Consider the following 24,824-nt stretch of genomic DNA (forward strand, 5'->3'; position numbering starts at 1 on the left):
AGTGCAATGTGTGTAATCATAAAGTCTGATAAATCTGGTATTTCTAGGCGTTGCAGTGCCGCTTGTGCGGAACAAAATTGATCAACAAAAGATTCGAGCGGTTGATTTTGTTTGCAATTTAAAATCGTATCTATATATTGAGTAGCTTGCACTCTAGTATCTTGATATTTCTCTAATAATGCGTTCCATATAATAAGATAATTCTCAGAGGTGGGTGGTATGCCAGAACAAACCAAAAGCGCCTTATCAGTTAAGCAACTAACTAAGTATTGGACTTTCTGTACGTCAGTGAGTCTATTGTTGTTATGTATTAAGTTCAAAAAGTTTTCATAAAAGACAGTCCATTTTGACGGACAGCCATCAAATGTTTTTAAATTCAGCGGAGGTAATTTTTTATTTAACAAACTGTATTGGTTGTCAAACTGTGACACAGCGGATTCACTTTTAATTTCATTTAGAGTATATTGAATTTGACAGTATAATGTGTCAAATGCGCCTAGCGGGGCATAGTTTGGCGTATAAACAGGGTCATGTTTCAAATAGGCTGAAATTAAATCGTCTATAACTATCGCGAAATCTTGACGTAATTTTTCTAAACTTTGAACGCGAGACAAGAAATTCGTTTTGTTCACAGGATCACTCACCTTCAGACTTAAATCATATATTTGTTGAATTGATAAAAACAAGAATTCTTTCTTAGCCTCTAATCTAACAATAGTTTCGTTAGATTTCGACATTCTGATTTCTGATATGCGATAATAAACGTTATTTCAAGCGAATAAGACTCAATACAGGCGAATAATTATTTCGATATAATTTTTATAATGAGTTAGTTGTAGGTAGATATAAAAAGTTTTAATCTTTAAATATTGAAAAATATACATAAATAATTATATATAATGCGTTAATATAATGTAATGCGTGGATCTAAACATAAATATGCGTAATTATACAAGATTTTTGTATATTTTTGTTAGCGGCGGTACCTATGTTCCGAACGTAATTCTATTGCAATGAATATTGAAATATACAATAAATAGCGTGTTTAGTGTTGAATTGTATATGAATACGATTCTAGGAAGAGAAATAGGATCCGGTGCGATAGGACCAGAGAAATTGTAGGATAAATACCTGGATTTAGGCAGGATAGGTCACCGGTGGTCTGAAGTCTTCCCTTTCTCGTATTCCGTGGATAGTTTCTTCGAAGCACAGATTCGCAGAACACTTCACTTAATTTTAACGTTTATGTAATTTTAACTTATTTACTTAGCGTAGCGTTTTTACAGTTTAATAGCGGGTTTTTGCGTGATTAATTTAGCGTTATATGAGTTTTTTACACAAGCGGCGCGTGGCGTTTGTACAGCGGGCGTCACGCAGTTAGCGGGTTTCAGACTCGACGTGCGTAAACGCCGGTTCAAAGGTAACTGACAGGAGCGGGGTGTAAGAGCGGGTAATAGGATGGAATTTTATGTGTGCGTGAGTGTTTGTATGTGTGTATGTATGATAGCGTAATTAAATATATAATAATAACTTAAGCAACTAGAAGGCGCTTACACTTCCTTTCAGTAAAATACTTCATTCTTTAAACTTCATCCGGTGCAAGGGTTGGCTCGCCCGTCGCTTGCGAGTTGTCTGCATTAGCATCTGTGGTGCGGTCCGCCACATTTGAGGACAGTTCTGTCAGAGTCGCACCGGCGTCGCGCAGCAGAGCCGTGAGGGTTGCTAGAGAACTAGCCAACTGGAATGGGATAATGGTGATAAAGTATCTTTTTTAGGGTTCCGTACCTCAAAAGGAAAAACAGAACCCCTATAGGTCTGTCTGGCCGTCTGTTCGTCTGTCGTGTCTGTCAAGAAAACCTATATGGTACCTACTTCCCGTTGACCTAGAATCATGAAATTTGACAGGCAAGTAGGCACACGTAAGGGGAAAATCTGAAAACCTCCAATTTGTGGTTATATAACAAAAATAAATATTAAAAGTTAGCACAACCCTAGCCTCTTCCACCGCGTCCAGCAGCCTGCCAGCCCTGCCGGCCAGGTTGAGGCTGACCAGCTGGTCCTATAACCCTCATTACCTAAGCGTCTGGTGCCCTTTGTTGCAACACCAACATATAGCCTTGAATGCATCCACCAATCTGACTGCCCTATAAATCATATTATAGCCCTCTTCATCACCTGAGCGTCTGGTGCCCTCTGCAGCAACTCAGCGACAACCCTAGCCTCCTCCACCGCGTCCAGCAGCCTGCCAGCCCTGCCGTGCCTGCCGGCCAGGTTGAGCCTGACCAACGGGTCCTGTGGCGCCAGACTTGCAGCGCGCATGTAGGCAGCATCGGCTCTGCTGTCCCCTAACCGCTCTAGAGCTATTGCTATTAGAAGAACCTGAAACCAAATTTAAATTGCTAAGTTATATCTCAACATTGCCGTTCTTGTAACTAACTCTCCAGCCGCGCGCCGTCCAAGAAAGAAAGAAAAATCTTTTGTTTTTAAAAGCTGTGCCACACAATACCAGTTATCTCGGGTTAGGTTATCCCGGCGCCTCTAATACTTGAGCATTAAAGTTAAGAAAGCGCTGACTAAACGTCGTGAGCACAGACTTGAGAGCCGATTTAAACGGAATGCTCAAGAACAGGCAAACTATGGGCCAACAAGCAGATACTTTCCTGCACTTGTATTTGAACAACGCTAATCCGGAAGGAGAAGATAAAAAGTAGTAGAGTTAGTGGCGACATCATACCAACATCAATGAATGAGCTTGTAACAATATGTACCTACTGATAGAAACGTTTAAAACGAGACGGTGCAAAGTCAAAGTGCGCTTTATAGATCTCAGCCTTTCTTACACTTCCTGGAGGTAAATGCTTTATAGGGTACTTCTCTGATTTGGCGCAAATCGGAGAAAATAAGAGAATTTTTTAAATTGTGAAAATTGCTGAACTAAACTAAAATATAGGTAAAATTAAAAAGAATGACCAAGTTATATCAAATTGCACCCATGAATTTCAGAGATATATGCATTTGAAATTTTCAGTTACTGAAGGTAATGATTTCTAGTGTGCTGGTAATGATTTTGGTGGAGAAGGCGTTGATGTTTATCTGATGGTAATGAAGCAATATTTCATTTTCAAAAAATAACGTGTTTCTTCATCTTATTAATCAAGTAAACAGAATTAATAACGGAAATATTGCAAACTTTAACAAAAATATTATTCCAGACATATCATCACCTATAAATTTTACTTGAAATGTATAAAATAATCATGCTGCGAGAGCATATTATCACGAAAACAAATGTTTGGTGATAGAACAGTATGAGCGAAAACATGATTATTTTAATTTGCATAGAAATGGTAGACCTGCGATGGGTGTCGTATATAAACATTTTAGTTGATGATAAAGTTAAACCCACCCTTTTGTGGACCCTGAAGTCAAAAAGAATTTGTAAAACGATTTATAGAAAATAATATGTTCGCAGACACATGTCAAGGGAATCATTGCAACATCTTGGGAATGTTAAGACATGCAATGAATACCGCACTATCAGCCTCATGAGTCATGTTCCAAAGATATTTCTACTTATCAGCTCTTAAGGGATTAGAAATAAATGTGACAACTACTTCAATGAGAGTCAGTTTGGATTTAGATTTGGTGTTGGAACCTGAGAAGCATTATTTGCTATAAACGTACTAGTCCAAAAATATAGAGACATGCAAACTGATGTATGAATTTCCTTCATTGATTATGAGAAAGCCTTTGACCGTGTACATCAAGTGGTACTTATTCGTCGTTTGCAGTATGTTGAACTCGTTGGCAAGGAAATAAAGATCATTAAGAACCCTTACTGGTGGCAGACTGGGACAGTAATAGTTGAAGTTGAGGAAACAGATGAAGTAGCGGTAGGCCATATGGTATGACAAGGACACATCTTATCTCCGCTTCTGTTCAACTCATACTGAGACGCTATCATCTCAGAAGCATTGGAAAATAAGGAATGGGATGTCAAGGTAAACAAATAAATATAAATAATATTAGATACGCTGATGATACTGTTTTTTTGGCTTCTAGTTCCCAAGATCTTTAGAAAATAATAGATAGCGTTTATAAATGTAGCAGAAAGTCGGGTCTAAGCATGAATCTCTCAAAGGCTAAGTTTATGTACAGTATCAAGAAAACCGCAACAAACCTCAATAAGAACTCTCACATGTACAACACTCGAAAGAGTTTCAATGCACAAATATCTTGGTACATGGGTAAATGAAGAATGGGATCCAGATTCTGAAATAAAGACCTGAATTGAAATTGCCCGTGAATTATTCATGAAAATGAAAAAAGTACTGCGCAATAAGCAACTGCTACTGAAAATTACTGCGAGTAAGTTGGGTTCAAAAAATAAAAATGACTAAGATGCATCAGTAAAGATAGAGACCTAATTTTGGCGATCAAATGCAGAAAGGTCGGTTATCTGGGGCATGTTCTCAGACATGACCAGTATCAGTCGTACGCGTACTATCTTTAAGAGGTAATCTGCCATTAATAAAGAAAGGAGTATTAGTCCAATGGAAACGTACATCAGAAAGTATTTTTACTTTTGGTGAATTCCTGGCTTTCCTGGAAACTTCTTCCGTTTTATTTGTTTCAACTGATAGAGTTTCTTGTAAAGGTTTTTTATATAATCCCATCCTCGTCGCCACTGAAATGTACTACAAGAAGTTAATAACCATGGTCATTTCGATACGCCATTTTATTCGAAAACACGTCAAACCGTCGAAACAAAAGCCTAATAATTATTGACATACACCATCGACAATGTATATTACACAAAGCTAGCCCTTGACGTCAATTGTAGAGGTTTTGACAAATGAATAACATCTTTTATTACTATAGGAGTAGTATGTTCACAAGGAGCACATTATTTTTCTGTGGATGATTTTCTTCTAAATCCCTTGTTATCTTAAACAGTATTTTCTCAATCGGCTTACTTCTTTTTATTTTTTTTATATGTTTTTTTAATTTTCACGTATTTTTTTTCTCTGTACTCTTTGTTGTCTTGGAGTCAACAAAGAGTTTTGATTTTCTATTCTTCTTTAGTCTCAAAATAATTCGTAGAGTTAAGTAAGGATGTCTTCCTCACCACTGTTATTTATCTTGCTTATCGACGAAGTTATGCGTCGTGTCACCAATAGTCCGAAAGGGATATCATGGAGCAGTAGGCAACTTGAAGACCTTGACTATGCGGATGACCTTGTTCTCATATCAGATTGACTCGAATACATTAAGTCCAAATCAAAATACCTACAAGACAAAGTTCCTTAACTAGTCTGCCGATTACCACAAAGAAAACAGTGAAGATGAGGATAAGTTCTACTGCTTCAGAACCATTTTATTTAGAAGACAAACCAATTATACAGGTGGAGGAGTTCTATAACCTCGGTAGCATCATTTCTCCTAGCGGCGGTGCCAAAGCTGATGTCAATAACTGGATTATAAAAGCTAAAGCTCTCTCTGTTTGAATCGCTTGTAAATTCAGTCTTCTTATACAGGTGTGAAACGTGGAAACAACTATATCGCTAATCCACAGAATTCAAGTTTTCCACAATAAGAGTTTCAGTGTTATTCCCCGCATTTTCTGGTCTAACACGATCAAAAATGAGGACTTGTGGTACAAATGCCAGCAACTCCCAGTTAATAAGGAAATAGCTTTGAGGCGATTGTGATTGGTCGGGCATATTTTGCGAAGAGAGGAAGAAAACGTTGCTCAAGCGGCATTTATTGAAACGTGCCTACCTGGCAGCCTGGCGGTCAAATGAGACCTGGTCGAACAACAAACTCCTAGAGGAGGCCCATTGAAGCAGACCTTAAAAGAATGGAATTCTCGTGGAACCATGTCAAAACAGCAACCAAACGTAGGGAGACCTAGAATACAACTGCTGCAGCCCTAATATCCAAGAAGGAATGAAAGGACTCCATCATTCTTCTTTACGTTTCGCATATTTTTCTAGATCTTTCTTTAGTTCTTCGTTTTTGTTTGTTTTTTGTGTTTTTAGTCTGCGCTAATTTTTTTTCGCGCGTTTTTGACTATTTCTTTTCACTATAGTAGTTTCTAAAATCGATATATGATGGTTATTTTTAATATTGAAATACCACGAGGTACAATAATTTTGAATAGTTATTTCTAAATTGCTTGGAACAATATGGGCTACTAATTCAACTGATAAGTTAAAGAATTACTGAAGATTAATATTTTGTCACGTGATTTAATGTCAAAGGATATGAAGAAAATTACACAATTTTGGAACAACATTATTTCCTGAAAAATTGATCACCTCCTTCAATTCAACATCATTACCTTCAATTTAAAAACGGAAGGAAAATTACGGTAATGATAGAGCGTAAATGAGGTTTTGGCAGTTTTAATTGTCTAACGTCGTATTTTAAAATGCAATATATATGAACATCAAACTACATACTTATGTTGTTATTAGTGCATGAAAGAAGATAAAATTATTAAGAAAAACTAATTATTTGTCCTAAAATGATGTTGAAGGTAAAGAGTGAAAAGTCGTGCCAAACACCAGTTTTGGCACTAAAAGCGTAAATATTTTTTTTTCTACAAGTGCACTGCCACTTTCCGCAACATGCCTAGATAGACTGATTATGGCTTAGTACGGGGCAGGGGAGAACGGAAGGCAATATGTATACTAGAAGGATATTTTGGAGGTGCCATCTCAGTTGCAGGTAATGACTTTTTTTCTGTGCCAAACATTTGTTATTTTTTTATGACGTAATTAAATGATTCGTACGTGTGAAAATGCATTTTAATTGCTTCTCAGGATGTATATATTAATATGTGAAAAACTCGAGCTCGTTTAAAACCGTCTTCTTTGAAAATAATAGCGATTTTTCCTGAGACTCCTGTTTTACCCGCAGAAGGAGGTGAGTTTTTAATATCAAAAATATTATTTCTGAAGTAACCTTTGTAGTTACAATTTTGAATTTTGGGGCACCCGTAGCTGAATATACAAGAGTTCTTTTGTAATGCAATTCTCATCTGTAACTTCATTCATTATTTTTTTATTTGACCTGATATGTGATTTGCGCCAAATCTGAGAATCACCGTATAATCTAAACTATTATTAATCTAAATTATTATTATATAAACACTGATGCACAAAATTTTTTTTTTTTTTTTTGTAAAAAATGGAAATATAGGCTTAACTTTTTTTTTAATCTTAAAATCTTAAAATTAATTAATCTTTTTTTCTTTTTTGTCAGCCCTAGCACAGACTACGGTCTATTTGGGCTGCAAAATTCCAAACACCAGTCTGTTTTTTATCTAGTGCTTTGGTCTATACCAACTGGTGAAAAATGTTTCTCTTTAAATTAAGTCTATTACTAAATAAATTTAAAAAAAATCTAGATGTTAAAAAGGCACCCTTACAGTGTAGTGCTGGGTAGGTTGCAGTGCAGCGGAGCAGGCTAGTCTACAAAACGCTGAGGCTGGTCGCTTGCACATCAGCAGCGCGTAGCCCAAGTTGTGAGCCGCCCGCGCGCTCAGCGGCGCTGCCCACACTGACCTTTGTAGACACGTTAATGCCTGGAAATGTTGAAATGAACCATATGAATCCAGGTAAAACAGAGAGGACTAAATTATTGCCTTGGTTATTCTCATTATCAACAAGTTATCAACACCTGAACCTTAAGTTAGTCAGTTGTATAATTACCTACCTATAAATCAACAGTTTTGACTCATGATGTATAGCTACGAGCGACCTGGATATCTCATATCTGATAGGAATAATCAGGTTGTGAGATCTAAAGCTTTAGAGATCTACAGCTCAAGGTTCAACAAATACAAAAATCCTACGGCTGAACTAACGTGATTAGTTGGAGTATGCCCGTCTAGTTTCGAACCCGACTGGGGTCCTCTCACACGGGCTGTGAGATGACCACTCGTTGTCTCCTTTGCGCTACGTCACGAGCGTACGTAGGTCCTTTGAAAACAACCCGTCCTCGGACGGGTTCAAAACTAATGGGACTCACTCCGACTTACCACATGAGTCCAGCTTTAAACAAAAATATTTGTAATGGATATCACTCACAATAGCTCCCCTCAATCTACTAATTAATTATACTAGGTTCTTCAAAAACTCACAGCAACAAACTTCTTCTTCGTCAGCAGAGCGAGTCCAAGGTTAGAATGCGCGGCGACGCAGGTCGGGTGAGCGCTTAAGGCCGCTTTGAGCCGCGCTAGCCCCGCGTCCACGTCTCTGTGCTGCAGCAGCATGGCGGCCAGCGCTAGAGCCGCGGCGTGCTGGGCCGGCTGCTGCGACAGCGCCTCGCCCAGCAGCTGGAAGGCGCGGCGCGGCGCCGAGCAGCGTAGGCACAACGCGCCTGCTGCAGCGAGCGTGTCTGCTCCGCACGCGTGCGTTCTGTAACCATGTAAGTATGGTAGGACTGAGCTCATACAACGAAATGGTATAGCCAATAGTGTAAATCGGGCAACTAGGTACCTACGATAGGAAATGGTTTGTTTCTACCATCTAAGCGCATACCTGCTGCAGCCTTTTAGATAGGTACAGGTTAGATATAAAACTTACGCCAGCATATCATGCTCGCATTTCCAAAACTCCATGCAGAATCTGCTATTAGATACAACTTACGCCAGCGCATGGTCGTAAGCTGCCAAAGCGCCACTCATGTCTCCGACAGCCTGCAGCAACTTGGCAAGCAGCGCCCCGGCCCGCTCCCCGCCGCCCGCGCGCTCCCCCGCCCTCGCCCACTCGATGCCATGTTCCGGGTCCCCTAAGCTCCAAGCACATTCCGCTACAGAATATAACAAGTGTAAATTAAAAATTTACAACACCCCCGACAAGTGAAGGTTACAGTAACTAGATAAGGGCTGATAACTTTCAAACGGCTGAACCGATCCAAGAATATAGCTAAGAACACTCTCGATCAAGCCACCTTTCAAACAAAAGAAATTAAAATCGGTTCATTAGTTTAGGAGCTACGATGCCACAAACAGATACACGTCAATCTTATAACACCCATCTTTTTAGGCCGGGGTTAAAAACTAAAATTCAATTATGGCGGGAGTAGGCATTGAAATTGAACCATTTTCAAATGTGAATTTTTTTACTTTTTAGTTCGTATTGGCAGGGTTGTCGTGTTTTTGATTTTTTTAATTATGTATGACGTGTTAGATTCCTTACCTAAAGCGCAGTAGATGTCGGGATCAGGGTGCTTTGACAATTTGTCAGCCTCCAAGTAAGCTTCGAGTGCCAACTGAAAACGTCCTTGGCGAAATCTAAAATCCAACAAGTTAAAATTGTTCACTGTGAATAACTACCTAAATTTAATGGTAATGAAAAACATCATGAAGAATCCACATGCCTGAAGAGTTGACTGTGATGTTCTTAAGGTGCATGCGACGGGTCTGCCCGCGAAATTCAAATTTTAATTTGGTTTTTCGCAATTCGTAAACGAATACGACAACGTAGGCTTACGGTATTTTAATTGCGCCAGTGGCAGAATCATCCTCAGAGGTTTATATAAAAATCTTTACTTGAAAGGGTCCAGTTTAAGAAATTAGTTATAGTATCGACTAATTTGTGAGTAACTAACTCATGTCAAACTCCTTATTTTGACTGATTTCTTTACTATCGCTTAACGTCGCGTGATGTCTGCCAATCCACACTTGGCCAACGGGGTGACTATGTGACCTAAACCCTTGTCGTTCTGAGAGATTGGTACTTATTCAAAAGTTTCGATGGATTGAGATGATGATCGATTCTTCTGGTCGATTTGGCCTAACCCCTTCTTATCCTAAGAGGAGACCCATGATTAAACTACCGAAATGGGCTGGCGATGAATTAAGTTAATGATGGATGATGAGTTCTTCAGGTAGGTACTTACAAGCACTTAGCAACCTGCTTCAGAGGCTCAGGGTCTTGTGGGTGTAGCCGTATGCAGCTGTGGAAGCTGTCTACCGCCTCTTGAAACTTCCCCGCGTCAGCTAGTACTGCGCCCTGAACCAAATATTATAAAGCAAAAGTGTATGTCTGTCTGCTAGCTTCTCATGGCCCATGTTTAACCGATTTTGATGAAATTTGGTGCGGATATAAGTTGCTCGAGCTGCGTTTTAGGCGCACGCGCATCCTTTTAGTCTGCTCCATATTTTGTTTTCATCATATCTATTTCAACCGTAGGTAGATATATCAAGTCCAAGGCCGAGTATCTACTTATAAATTGTTATCAAAAATACTTGGATGCATTTCACTCTGCCCGTGTGCGTTGCGCCTAAAAATAAAAAGAGCTACCTTTATAAAATACGCATATCTGTGCGTATTGTTAGTCCGTTTCTGCAAATCCTCCGCCAAGTCTAAGCACAAAGCGTGTTCACCTCGAACATATCGCGCGTGAAGCAACCAGTTATGAGATCCTGGCTTGAAATCTAGAAAAAATAAAAATAAAACAATAAAAAATACAATAAAAAGTGTAAATTATAACTTTATAACACCCTCGACAAGTGAAGGAAGGTTACAGAAACTAGAAAAGAGCTGATAACTTTCAAACGGCTGAACCGATTTTTTTGGATTATAGCTAAGAACACTGTCGATCAAGCCGCCTTTCAAACAAAAAAAAACTAAATTAAAATCGGTTCATTAGTTTAGGAGCTACGATGCCATAGACAGATACACACGTCTAACACCCCTCTTTTTGGGTCGGAGGCTAAAAATAAAAATCACTTAAATATCTTTATAAACAACTTTTTTGAAACACTAGGTAACTACCTACCGTCATTTGTGTTTTTCTCAAACGCTGTATGTTTTCTCATTTTAAATTTTAGTTACGTGACCTGAAAATGGTTGTTTACATTTCTGTCACCATGGTAACAAAAAAAACAAATTCTTCCGCTTGATCCGACCTTAGAGGTAAAACAATAATTAAAATCAAGTTCAGCTGATGGTGTCACATCTTCCAAAATATAATAAAAATTCAATAAGAATCTTTTATATTAAAAAATATTATAGATTAAGTTACGGTTTTTACCGATTTAACGGCTTAATGTTTTCGAACGAAGTTTAGCATGACAAATCAAAAATTGACACGATACAGTGTTGCAATCGTAAGATATTTACCCTATTTACCCGGTTTTTTTATTTTGAAATCAGGGTAATTTTAGTGTGTAACGACCATGCGCATTTTATGCAATAATAATAATTAAATATCACTTCTTTTAACAGTGAAAGAAAACATCATGACGAAACCCGCATGCCTAAGAGTAAAGTTCTTCATGATAGTAAAAGTGAAGTTTCCAATACGCTCTTGGCAAGCGTGATGGACTTCTTTTAAGAGGAGACTCATGCTCAGTACAGTCTGGCGATGAGTTGTTTGTGATGATAATAATGAGTGGAGATGAAGCAAAATCTAGGGTATTTGCCCTAGATAGATTTCAATTTTGAGACTAAGCATGGGGTAAAATGAATTATAGATATGGCATCACAAAAATTGACAAGTGCTCCAATGTACAAAACTATGACTGATTCAATAGTGCGATAATAAATAAATATTCGATCTTCTAAACATTCCATAGTAATAAAATTATATTTAGTTAATAATGGAGGACATGGCGCGCTTAGCCCTAGTGGAACAAGACGTTAAAGACATAGATAAATTTAGTAATATACTCCATGAACTTTTACGTATCATCAGCCACATTTTGGATAATCCACACGATAAGGAATTGAGAACGATTAGTAGTGAAGCTCTTAAAAAGGTGCTAAATTATCAGGCTTTCAGTGATTATCTCAAATATATAGGATTTGAGTCGGTAAGTTTATAAAATCTTAACATTTCCACAAGTACTTTTAGCTGACTTAAAATTTGTGCATTTGATAAGTTTATGTTTTTGTATTGATAAATCAAATTAATTAAAGCCTTATAATAGAAAGTATATCTGTATTGGTATGTGAAAAATATTTTGTTCTGATTTAAGTACTATCTACTTACCTTGAAAAAGAACCCATGAAGGATTACTTTGTTGTCTGTCTGTCTTGTGTGGCAAGACTAGTCAAGGGTATCAAAACCTCCATCAGGGGAATCAAACCCCATTGGGTAATTACCATTGACCCAGTATTATCTAATTTGGCAGTTAGCAATGCCTTATAGCACAAGTAAAAGGAAAAATTTGGAGACCATGAATTTGTGGTTGAATCAAAAACAAAAGTGTTATTTCTTTTACAGTAGTATGGAAGTTGGTCTCACACTTGACTGAGTTTTATTTATTATAATGATTGTAGGTGAATAATGGCTTTGCATTTCCCAAAGAACAAGCACTTAGCAAGTTGCGAATGGCACAAGCAGCTTTGGAGAGAAAAATAAGTTTTTGTTGTGGGCCTGTCAAAAGTGATGTGGCAGTCACACAGTCTGGGATTATTGTGTCAAAGACCAAGAGGCCTCAATTGACTCCTGCTGACATATTGGTATGTCTTGCTAATACCATTATTTTATATTATTATATTTTAGTTTATAGTTTCTGTGTTTTGCAGTAAAATAATCTATCTATCTCACTGTCTATAGTTGATATGATTGTATAATGATTATAGCCACTCTTGAACATTTGTAGCAGCAGAGGAACCGACAATCCATATATGGTTTTTGAGTAATTTGTGCAGTACATTATTAAGATAGATTTGAAAGAAGAAGCCTGCAAACATCTGTACTGTTGGATGGCCATATTGATCACATACAAAAATATTACAGCACTTGTGCAATAATATAATATTACCATGTTTGTATATGATAATATAATATTACAATACTTGTATGTTAATATTATACCTATACTTCACCTTCTTTATAGATAGCTAGATGTAATTTTTATTTTTTTATTGCACATAATATGTATAGTTGTACTGTACAGCTACAATTTTGACTTTTGACAACACTGCAAAGAAGCAACTTTTTAAAGCAAATGAATTGAAAATATTTTTCCGATTTTGAATGTTTCTTTGGCTATAACAAAGAGTTTCTAACATCAGCATCAAAGAAGATTTCAAACACCCATTGGTTTTGTTTTATGATAATAATCTTGTCTTGTATTCCAGACAACCCAAAACAGCTTACTATTGAAGATCCAGTCCCTCTTCAACAACATGCTGAAGTATGAAGATGAGGAGTTACAGCAGACGGCCAGAGATCACATTCCACTCGTGACTCTTCAGCTAATGGCCTTGGATCGTATGCGGGAGCAACAGAAGAAGATCAAAACTGGTATGTACAATTTTTTAAATCTGCCTTCTAATTTCTTCATTAGCATTGGTTAGCATCTTCCACTGTAGATAAACAAGGTCTTGGATTTTAAATACATATCGAAAATTGCGAAACCGGCAGAATTCGAACCTGCGTCTTCTGGGTTCACGCGCGACGCTATGACCGCTAAGCCACGGCTACTGCCAGTGACGGTGATATGTATGTTCACTCAGTACCTACTCAAGTGACTATTAATGCCATCTAGTAGCGACACTTTGCAGCTATCGAAACTTCAAAAACTGTAAAACACAATTATAAAAAAGGTCTTGGATTCATATTCCAGGTTGGGCTAGATGTTGTTAGGTATTGAGTTTTTCTGTCAAAAAATCTCAATATTAACTCAGAGTTAGGAATTTAACAGTTTTTCACCTCTGTGTCTCGGAAAGCACGTAAAGACGTCAGTCTGCGCCTGGCATCTCCGGTTGTGTCAGATATGCCATCCCATTAAACTATGATAGTTAGAGAATACGAGGGGTGGCTGAAAAGTTCTGAGCCTAAGGCACTTGCATTCGTGCTAATTACTCATCCGGCGGGTCACTAGTTGAGCGACATCTACCCACTATATAAGAAAAGTTTCATGTCATTAGCTTCATTAAGCTTTGAGTAATTGAACCGTGAACATCAACATGTCTGAGTCATCGCTGCAGTTAACGAAATTGGAACATCGCGCCGTCATAAAATTCCTCGTAAAAAAGGGGAAAACAGCAAAAGAAATTTTTGAAGAAATGTCTAGTGTATACGGAGAATCTGGACCGTCGTCAGCCACGGTTAAACGATGGACACGCCTATTCCAACAAGGCCGAGAGACTCTGGAAGACGACCCCCGCTCGGGCCGGCCGAACACCGCAGTCACTGATGAAAACATCGAAAAAGTAAAAAAAATTGTACTGGACGATCGGCGAGTAAAATTGTGGCAGATAGCAGAAGAGCTGAGCATCAGTAAGGAACGAGTTGCAGACATTATGCATAATCATTTGCATATGAATAAAGTCAGTGCGCGTTGGGTGCCTAAAATGCTCACGCCACTGGACAAGCAGCGACGAGTTGAAACTTCCGAAGAATTTATAGACCTGTGCAAGGACAATTTGGAGGAAATTTGCACTCGTATTGTCACCGTTGATGAAACGTGGATCCGACAATACGACCCGGAGTCGAAACAAGAGTCAATGCAATGGATAGAGAAGGGGGAAAAGCCGCCGAAGAAGTTCAAGGTGGAAAAATCGGCTTCCAAACTCATGGCCACCATTTTTTGGGATTGCGAAGGAGTTTTACTCATAGATTACCTCCAAAAAAAAACTACGATGAATGCAGAGTATTATGCAGGGCTTTTGAAAAAAGTTCGCGAAGCCATTGTTGAAAAAAGAAGAGGCAAAATCAGCAAAGGAATTTTGTTTCTGCAAGACAATGCGCCGGTTCACACAGCGCGCATTGCGAGGCAAGCCTTGCGAGAAACTGGATTCGATGAAGTGAACCACCCTCCCTATAGTCCAGATCTGGCCCCTAGCGACTATTTTCTATTTAAAAATTTGAAAAAGGACCTTCGGGGACGAAGATTTGGAGATGATGAAGAGATGAAGGCGGCCGTAAATGAACATTTTCAAGCTAAAGACGCGGCTTATTTTTTTTCAGGGATACAAGCCCTCTATAAAAGATGTCAAAAGTGCATTGAAGTCCATGGGGACTATATTGAAAAATAAATTTTATTTAGATTTTTATCTAGACTTTTAATGCCCTAGGCTCAGAACTTTTCAGCCACCCCTCGTAGAGTGTGCAGTTGTGTTTTTGTATGCACTTTTGCGCCTTAATATCTCCCGCGCAGATAGCTAATTTCTGTAAAGATTGGCCACTGTAGCCGAAATTCAGTTGGCAGGACATTACTTCTCACTTCTGACCAGGGTATAATGTGTATCGGCAGGGGAAATAAAGGGCCGCGATATGTCGTTTGACATAGCATTGCTGCTGGAGCTACTGGGTTGGTTTAAACACAAGTTTTTCTTGTGGGTGGACCAGCCCACCTGCACCCACTGTGGCGGCACCACCACTTTCCTTAATAATTCTTCGATGACGACCAAAACTGAGACCTGCAGAGTTGAGGTATGTATAATGTATTTGTTACAGTCAAAACTCTTATCCTATCAAAACTACTCTTAACTGAAAGAAAAAAATTAATAAAAACTAGTTTTGAGGAACAACATAAAATAGTTTTAAATGTGAGTCGCCCAGCTCCACTGCAGTCTTATCTGTCCTATTGAGTGTTTTAAATGGGTTACAAGTCACAGCAGAAGACTGAAATCGCGATAGCGCAATTTCATTGCGTGCGTCACGTTGTACCCTAAAAAACTTAAGATTTACACCTCAACTATAATTTTCTACTTTGCCCACTTGCAACATAATGACTATTATGATACTAGTGTGTAAAGTTGAGATTTAAACCCGAGTTTGAGTTTGAAATAACTCAACATTCTCGTATTATAAAGTAAATTTTGGGATCTATTTGTATATGATACAGCCACTTTTCAATAACCTAAATTTTCTCTGTTGGAAATGAATGATATGAACTATGAACTTTCCGATGATTCCATTAATTGAATTTTCCAGGTATACAAATGTGTTGATTGCGCTTCAGTGTGTAAATTCCCGCGATATAATGATGTGCGCACACTGCTACGCACGCGCTGCGGTCGCTGCGGCGAGTGGGCGAACTGCTTCACCTTGCTGTGTCGCGCGCTGGGGTACGACACGAGATATGTGTACGACACCACTGACCACGTCTGGTGTGAGGTGAGAAAATAAGCGCTCGCTGCGCTCTTGTTTAGTTCTCAAATGATTATTTTGCATCAAGACAAGCGAATAAATAAATAGGACCTCCTTGCGGAAACCAAAACTAATCCACACAATGAGATTTCTGAAAAAAGCAGTTTGTGTCTAAATTGTGAGTAGATAGGAATTGTTCATTATTAATTAAACTTCAAATTAAATAAAATTTTTGGAGACAAAAATGCTTTTTCTCAAAACTATTGTGTGAATTGGTTCTGGTTTGCACAAGTAAGTCCAGACTCCAGTTGTGAAAGTCTGCTACGGTCCTTTTATCATTGTAACTAATAGGTGTGGCAACTTAAAATTAAAACTTAAAGGATTACAAATGTTCTTTGGTCTGACAAGAAGCCTTAACAAATTCGATCCGTTTACTTGTAGTATAGATACTATTATTTTTTGAAAATATGCATCCTGTTCCTTAGTTAACTAACTCTATTTTTACATACACTGACCAGTAATTTATTATTGTTTTCAGGTATTCGACTATGACTCTAACTCTTGGCTTCACGCGGATCCCTGCGAAGGCAAACTAAACGCGCCGCTTATATACACACATGGCTGGGGCAAGAAACTGTCCTACGTGTTTGCTGTCTCGAGAGATGACCTGCAAGACGTCACGTGGCGATACACCAGTGATCACAAAGAGGTATGAAGCTAGTGATTTGCTCTGACATGGCTCATTTGCCTGATTTAATTAAATTGTGAAATCAAACAGCTTCTTTTTTTGCATCTCGTCTTCGTGCATTCGTTTTGTTTAAAAATCCTCAGTGCACTCGAGGAATATTTCTTCCAAATTTCTAATCTCTAAGTCTTTAACTTTAGGCTGTGCGTTGTCTGTCAGCAGCTAAAGGTATCTTATATCATGACCTATGTTATGTTGTAAGTAAGAATTGAGAAACAGAATTTATTTAATCTGCTTAATAATAAATATGAAACACGTACGGCTCCGGCGTTTATGTGTCGCGATTATTACTGGTCAACACGACTTTTTGCTGTTTATCTTTGACTAGCTGACGCCCGCGACTTCGTCCGCGTGGATTTAGGTTTTTCGAAATCCCGTGGGAACTCTTTGGTTTTCCGGGATAAAAAGTAGCCTATGTGCTAATCCAAGATATTATCTATCTCCATTCCGAATTTCAGCCAAATCCGTCCAGTAGTTTTTTCGTGAAGGAGTAACAAACATACACACACACACACACATACAAACTATCGCCTTTATAATATTAGTGTGATGTATAAGTATTAACAAAAAAAATATGATAAAATTGTATTAGGTACATCGAAATATAAATGATAAAACATAAATTTGACATTATGTCAAAAAAATTAATTGTAATCGGTCATACTAACAAAAATTATGTGACACATCAACATTTTTTTTTTTTTTTTTAATCCTTTATTTATAGGCTTTTACATTTATGCATGTCAGCCTACATCAACATTTGAAATGTTTATTTATTTGCTAAATATGAATTTGTCGAAAATCAAACACACGGGTGTGTAGGTTATTGCACCCTTGTATCACAATGTACTATTCTCGCCTAAGGGTGGTAAAAGTCTATAGTTTTTAATTGCCATGAAGTAAGAGCCACTTAACGAGGCTTTCCTCGTTAAGTGGCTCTTACTTCATGGTTTTCTTTACAAAGGTAAATATTCTTTACCTTTGTAAAGAATATTTTTCGTACATTAATTAGATTGCCTGTATTTTTCAGGTGCTGTCAAGGCGCACAGAAGTGCCTGAGTCAGAGTTAGTGGGCGCCATCTTGGCGTTGCGTGAACATCGGCACTCTCAACTGTCCGCGGCGCGGCGCAAGTACCTCGCCGCTAGGAACCTGAGGGAACTAGTCGATCTCATGCTCGAGAGGTAAGTAAGAGAGAAAAGAGAAAAAAGAATAGTTATTTCTTCAACAAGATCGCAAACTTCATTTTTGTTGCGAGTGCCTAGTTTGAAACCCGAGCGGGCGAAGGATTCTATAATATAATATTAAAAAGCTACATATAAAAAGGCACAAGAAACAAAAGCTTTGCTATCGTGTGATACATACAACTTTTCACCTCAATAGCGAAAAAATGCAAGATGTAAAAAACAGATTTTAATTATTTAAAATCAATAGTTATTAAATATAATATAAAAAAGATTTTGAACTTTTCTTAGAAAACATTTTTTTTCAGTGAGCAAAAATGATTTTTGCTCACTGGTTTTAGACAACAGAGGCGCCCTTTTTGGGCTAGTGAGTTTTATCATACCTTTTCGAAAAACGAACATTGGCATTAGGGGATACAAAATCGAATTTCGTTCCCATGAGAATTTGAACTTTCTCCTGATTGGTCCGCGTCCGTGCTTTAGTATGTTTTTTTAGAATTTCGTACCTCAAAAAGAAAAAACCGGCCAAGTGCGAGTCAGACTCGCGCACTGAGGGTTCCGTACTTGGGTATTTTTTTCGTCATTTTGCACGATAAATCAAAAACTATTATAAATAAAAATCTGCTTTAGGATTTACAGGTAAAGCCTTTTCATATGATACCCCACTTGGTATAGTTATTTTATTTTGAAAATTGAAACACATTTTAATTTTTTTTCAAATGATGTAACCACAAATTCGCGGTTTTCAGATTTATTCCTGTACTTGTGCTATAAGACCTACCTACCTACCAAATTTCATCATTCTAGGTCAACGGGAAGTACCCTATAGGTTTCTTGACAGACACGACGGACAGACAGACAGACAACAAAGTGATCCTATAAGGGTTCCGTTTTTCCTTTTGAGGCATGGAACCCTAAATAGGAGCCCTTATAGGATCACTTCGCTCTTCGGTCTGTCGCTTAGCCTAAGAGCGTTTAGGCATCTTGCATCCGATCTGAATCTGTGAAAATACGGACCGAAGTAGTTATAGAACTATTTGTATGGTAGCTTACGCACTAGCTCCGACCACCGACTTCCGTCATCCGAGTTCTCTCCGACATCCGTGAGAATATCTCGGATGTGCCTCGGATTCAAATCGGACGTATGACGTAGATATGTCAATGATGTCCACTGAATAGCTTGGATTTGGATCAGAGATCGAATTAGTGTGTAAACAATATCCAAGTTCGGTCCGAGTTTTTTATATCCGTATTTTCACGGACTTAGTTCGGATGCATGCGTATTGCGTAACCACTCTTATGATGTGCATTATTAGATCAGTCAGTCAAGAGCTCAAATCCCAATTATCGTTTATAAGGGCAGAATATAGATGGCGCTATATTACGTCACTTCGCAGATTGAATGTCGTTTGTTCACATCATATTAGTGTACAGTAATTTTAAAATTTAGTTTTAGCGTGTCAAACATGTACCTCGTGCATGTAAAATTTTTGTAAAAAGGTACGTTTCCTAAGTACCTTTCATTATTAACAAGCTTACGCCGTCGACTTCGTCCGCGTGAATCGGGCCACAAAATTGAACCCCTAATTCCCTTTTAGGGGGTAAAGTGTAAACCCCTTACATCAAAAATCTTTTCTTAACGGATTACTGATGTTTATGTATATAATAGTTACACAGGGTGTTTGGTAATCTATACTAATAAATAAAATTGGAGTGTCTGTCTGTAATTTCGAAATAACTACCGCATATTAAGGTCATATGGTTATTTGAACGATACTATAACCGAATCACACGTTTTTAAAATTTTTGTCTGTCTGTCTGTCTGTCTGTCTCTCAGTCTGTCTGTCTGTCGGTCTGTCTGTCTGTTTGAAAAGGCTAATCTTGGGAACGGCTGAACCGATTTTGACGGGATTTTCACAGACAAGTAGAGAATTGACCAGGGAGTAACATAGGCTACTTTTTTAACCGACTTTCAAAAAGGGAGTTGTGTTTTTCTAGCTATGTACACCGAAATCTCCGAGATTTCTGAACCGATTTGCGTCATTTCTTTTTTAATCGATAGAGGAACTTTGCGACATTGTTTCATAAAAAAATTGGAGTCCAACTCCTCAATCCTGATGCTGTAGGGGATCTGACCAATCCACGCGGGCGAAGCTGCGGGCATCAGCTAGTTAGTATATAAATTTTGTATGGAAATTTTTATAATTTTATTTCGTCATTATACTTCAGCATTGTGTTTATCAGATCAAAGTAGCATGGGTACGTGTCGTCATTATATACTAATTACCAAACACCCTGTATATCTGCAAGACTTTCAGCCGGACCCGTCCAATAGTTTGAGCTGTGCGTTGATAGATCAGTCAGTCAGCTTTTCCTTCTATATATTTTATAGATTAGAGAAATTTAGCATATTGAATTTTTAATTTCCTGCCCAGTATAAAATGAAGAAAGAATCCTTTGCTAGGCTTTATAAGGATACTTTTTATCCCGGAAGGAAAACAAATTCTTTCGCTTGATTCATATTCATTTATTCATAATTATACATTATACACAATATATATACACAAATTCATTTAAACAGTCTAAAATATATTCTCAATCTAAAAAGATACCTACTACCTGATCCTGACCTATTTCATGATTCTAGGTCAATGGGAAGTACTTATAGGTTTTCTTGATAGACACGACATGTAGACAGGCAAATGCAAAAATGAATGAAAAGTCCCACGAGATTTCAAAAACCTAAATCCACGCGGGCGAAGTTGCGGGCATCATCTTGTTGAAAATAAAATTAGAAAATGTAATTTCTTGTACGATGGTACAGAACCCTTCGTGAGCAAGTCCGGCTCGCACTTTACCGATGTTTTTACTGTTCCAGACAGCCAACAGACTATGAGTCCCACGGCAGGATATCCGGATCTAAAGAGTGGCGGTTAGAACGAGGCGAAATAGGCAGCGCCAAGCGCCACACGTTCGAGTTCACAAAACCGGGCAACGTCAGCATCCGGTACCACCCCGGTCCGGACAAATACCGGATAACTTGCGACGGCGTGGAAACGGAAACGTTGGATTCTTGGGCGGACGGTGCTTTCGAAATGAAGAATGTTTTTCGAAAAGTTGAAAAGGACTGGCGACAAGTTTATTTGGCTAGAGAAGGTAAGAATAAGGATATACAGCATTTATGCTGAGTTGGGACCTTTTTTTTCGGTTTGTGCCACACATGACACAGTTTTTTCCGGCGCTTCTCCTGCTAGAGGTCTTCTGACCTTAATGCTCAAGAATTAGAGGCGCCGAGATAACCTAACTCGTAGGTATAAACTGGTAATGTGTGGCACAGCTTTCAAAAATAAACGTTTTTTCTTTGTTTCTTTCTTTCTCCTTTAAGGCGCTGTGGTAAGCTAAGTTTCCTTCTCTCGCATATTCTAACTTTTTTTTGTATTAAGTATAATGCATAATAATGGATATCTACGTTTAATACTTTCGTTGATTTTGAATATCGATATTTCGACCCAGTAGCATGAGTTTTTTAAACGCCGTTTCGCTTAATTTAAATAATTAATAATTATGATGGCAGAACATAGATGGCGCTGTATGCTTTTATTTAGCAACTTTAAACGTCATTTCTGATATCGTATAATTTGAGTGTATAATATTACCTGCCAAAACGAAATAATATATGTCAAATTAAACAAAAATTTTTGGAATAAGGTACGTTTTATGTGCCTTTTATTATCTATTAGCTGATGCCCGCGACTTCGTTCCCGTGGGTATAGTTTTAAAAAATCCCGTGGGAATTCATTGATTTTCCGGGATAAAAAGCAGCTTATGTGTTAAATCCAGGGTATAATCTATCTCCATTCCAAATTTCAATCAAATCTGTCCAGTAGTTTTTGCGTGAAACAGTAACAAACATCCATACATCCACCTATATATACAAACTTTCGCGTTTATAATATTAGTAGGAAGTAGGACTAGTGTACGAGATAATGCCCGCGACTTCGTCCGCGTAGAATAAGGGTTTTTAAATATCCCGTGCAAAACGGATTTCTGTATGAAATATATTATCATGACATTCTCTTTATTAACTACCACACTACTACTTAATCTATAACGCAGTTACCTCGACTCCCGCTTCCCAGCACCGCACACCCTAAAGTAGCGTTAACGTGCAACGCTGCTAAGGCTGGTATTTTTTTTTTAAATTCAGTTACAAGTTATCTGCAATCTCACCTGGTGGTAAGTGATGATGCAGTCTAAGATAGAAGCGGGCTAACTTGGAAGGGCTATGGCAGTTATCATTAAACCGATACTCCTTTGCTTTCTAGGTTGGTCTAGGTGGTCTCGTAGGGTGGTAACTGGCCACGGCCGAAACCTCTCACTAGGCCAGACCAGACATTTAGAAATTATAAAGTTCCAAACCCCTACCGGGAATTGAACCCGGGACCTCCCACTAATAAAACCACAGCGCTTATCACCGCGCCAGATACGCCATTTCGGGGGAAATCAGAAGTTTTAAACACTAGGTAAAGATAAGATAAGATAGTAATAATTTCTGAGGTTCGTTGTACCTTGAATTTGCTTTGAACTGAGAGTTTTCTCAAAGGTGTGTGACTGCCAATCTGCGCTTGGCCAGTGGGTTATACTGAGGCCAAAACCATCTCATTCTACCAAGAAAACCGTGTTCAGTATGAAAAGGCGTAAGTCGGCGATGGGACGATAATGATGACGATGATGATGATTTCAGAGGGCGAAGCGACCGGTTCGATATCTTGGCGGTTGTCGGCCAAAGGTGAGCGGCTGTCATTCAGTGCGTTGTGCGTCTCGGCCACCACGGCGGTGTACGAGACCGGCCGAGTCGACTGGACCATACAGTTCGACGACGAGGAACCGACGCCCGCGCAGTTCAATAGTAAGTCTAGTGACGTCATGCTCCACGCGAGATAGCGCGCTGTACACGTCCATTATACACACGATTTACATATATTATACACATGATTTATAAACAAAGCTTCTGTGTCTCATGGGCTACGCACCCAGAAACTAAACCTAAATCGTCGACTAAGATGCGAAAAAATTGCGGACATTATTGCAAAGGTTCCTTATGCGAACATAAGTTTTATGATCCCGAGAAACCCCCTCCATTATGTGCTTAGTGGTTAGAGATCGCTATTCTCAGCAACGACACCAATATTCTCGTTAATTTATAAAATAGCTATAAAGCTGACCCCCGCGACTTTGTCCGCGTGGATTTAGGTTTTTTCAAAATTCCGTACGAACTCTTTAATTTTCCGGGATAAAAAGTAACCTATGTGGTAATCCAAGATATAATCTATCTCCATTCGGAATTTCAACCAATTCCGTTTTATAGATTTTGCGTAAAAGAGTAACAATCATACACAGATACATACACACAAACTTTCGCCTTTACTACTACTATACTTTATTAGTGTGATATGATGTGATACTAAGCATTTTTCACGATATAATTGTGATTATGTATGTCTTTCACAGATACAACGGTGTCGTACTCGCGCGCGTTCACGTCGGCGACTCTATGCGCTCGGCTGAGCGGCGGAGCGCGCGACGTCGCGTGGCAACACGCGCAGCTGTTCCGACAACCCACCACTGACACCGCCAGCGCGCTGCACGTACAGGCCACGCTGCACGCGAGATAGCGCGACGATTATACACACGATTTATACAAATTATACACACCACTTATACACAAAGACCTTTGATTACCAGGCTACATGTCACCAAATACTGCACCAATACCGATCAAATCAGATTCGAGAAAATCATGAACGTACAGAAACAGATGCAGAAAATTCTTTTTTAGAATACAATAAACTTAAATGAATCGGTCGCATCATTGCAATGAGTCGGTCGGAAACAACCGGCCAAGTGTGAGTCAGACTCGCGCACCGAGGGTTCCGTACTCGGGTATTTTTTCCGACACTTTGCAATAACTATTATGCATAAAAATAAATAAAAATCTGTTTTAGAATGTATAGGTCCCTTTCATATTGCCCCACTTGGTATAGTTATCTTATGTACTTTGAAAATTGAAAATACCATTATTTGTTCATGGCCACAATTTAAATTTTTTAAATTATGTAACCACAAATTCGTGGTTTTCAGATTTATTCCTGTAGTTGTGCTATAATACCTACCTACCTGCTAAATTTCATGATTCTACGTCAACGGGAAGTACCCTGTAGGTTTTTTTGACAGACACGACGGACAGACAACAAAGTGATCAGGATCACTTTGTTGTCTATTGGGTTCCATTTTTCCTTTTGAGGCTAGGAAACCTAAAAAGCTACATTTGATTGTATACAAACAGTTAGACAACAATAATAATCGTATCAATAGACATCTGCTCAATTTCTCGTGTACCTATTGCCGTTGGTAAAATAACCCTGCCATAAAATGCGCATGCCAAATTATTTTTCAAAAAAATATTTATTTTGCAATGTTGACTTAGTAATGTGTTTAGATTTTAATTTGTTATCAATGTTTTTTATAAAGTCATGTTAGGTGTAATTATTTTGTGATAGAGTATAGTCGAAAATATGCCTTTAATTGCAATAAAGCTTTGTTAAAGAATACCTATTTGTTTTTTGTTCCTTTTCTACGATCTCTTAATCCTAATACTTAGGTACTGCCTGTTATTGGTGTGTGTGTGTGTGTATGTGTATGAGTATGCGTGCGTGCGTGTTTGTGTGTGCGTACGTGTGTGTGTAAAACCAGTTTAGTAGCTGTAGTTTCTAACAATATATGTATGGGATGTATCTTACAGAAATAATAACACAATTTTATTTTAATAAGT

The 24,824-nt window shown here is 38.4% G+C and overlaps 2 protein-coding genes and 1 long non-coding RNA gene across 3 annotated transcripts; 1 reads left to right on the forward strand and 2 right to left on the reverse strand.

Annotated features, from left to right (window-relative positions):
* Positions 1–1,561: 1,561 nt before the first annotated feature.
* Positions 1,562–10,865, reverse strand: LOC123875742 (Bardet-Biedl syndrome 4 protein homolog). The gene is made up of 9 exons (XM_045921771.1): positions 10,795–10,865; positions 10,317–10,450; positions 9,913–10,025; positions 9,210–9,304; positions 8,658–8,820; positions 8,150–8,426; positions 7,436–7,591; positions 2,176–2,379; positions 1,562–1,738 (listed from the first exon to the last, which is right to left on the reverse strand). Exons 1-9 carry the CDS (start codon positions 10,832–10,834, stop codon positions 1,583–1,585), a joined length of 1,338 nt encoding a protein of 445 aa, XP_045777727.1. The 5' UTR covers positions 10,835–10,865; the 3' UTR covers positions 1,562–1,582.
* Positions 4,063–4,967, reverse strand: LOC123875774. Its single transcript, XR_006798208.1, has 2 exons — positions 4,566–4,967; positions 4,063–4,272 (listed from the first exon to the last, which is right to left on the reverse strand). It is a non-coding gene; the product is annotated as an uncharacterized LOC123875774 (long non-coding RNA).
* A 631-nt stretch (positions 10,866–11,496) lies between the features above and the next one.
* On the forward strand, positions 11,497–24,002 carry LOC123875734 (peptide-N(4)-(N-acetyl-beta-glucosaminyl)asparagine amidase). The gene is made up of 10 exons (XM_045921749.1): positions 11,497–11,830; positions 12,300–12,482; positions 13,107–13,272; positions 15,227–15,405; positions 15,910–16,092; positions 16,604–16,774; positions 17,841–17,992; positions 20,871–21,148; positions 22,737–22,901; positions 23,504–24,002. Exons 1-10 carry the CDS (start codon positions 11,618–11,620, stop codon positions 23,665–23,667), a joined length of 1,854 nt encoding a protein of 617 aa, XP_045777705.1. The 5' UTR covers positions 11,497–11,617; the 3' UTR covers positions 23,668–24,002.
* The last annotated feature ends 822 nt before the right edge of the window (positions 24,003–24,824 follow it).

Source organism: Maniola jurtina, chromosome 20, assembly GCF_905333055.1.
Source record: "Maniola jurtina chromosome 20, ilManJurt1.1, whole genome shotgun sequence".
Lineage (NCBI taxonomy): Eukaryota > Metazoa > Arthropoda > Insecta > Lepidoptera > Nymphalidae > Maniola > Maniola jurtina.

Bases quoted from the DNA above. Each gene is read 5' to 3' on its own strand.
- LOC123875742 (XM_045921771.1), bottom strand. From the start codon at position 10,834: ATGAGAAAACATACAGCGTTTGAGAAAAACACAAATGACG. The intron at 10,026-10,316 runs GTAGCTCTTTTT...TATTTGGTTCAG, and splicing joins GATATGCGTATTTTATAAAG to GGCGCAGTACTAGCTGACGC. The intron at 8,821-9,209 runs GTAAGGAATCTA...TATATTCTGTAG, and splicing joins CGACATCTACTGCGCTTTAG to CGGAATGTGCTTGGAGCTTA.
- LOC123875734 (XM_045921749.1), top strand. From the start codon at position 11,618: ATGGAGGACATGGCGCGCTTAGCCCTAGTGGAACAAGACGTTAAAGAC. The intron at 16,775-17,840 runs GTATGAAGCTAG...TGTATTTTTCAG, and splicing joins ACACCAGTGATCACAAAGAG to GTGCTGTCAAGGCGCACAGA. The intron at 17,993-20,870 runs GTAAGTAAGAGA...TTACTGTTCCAG, and splicing joins GTCGATCTCATGCTCGAGAG to ACAGCCAACAGACTATGAGT.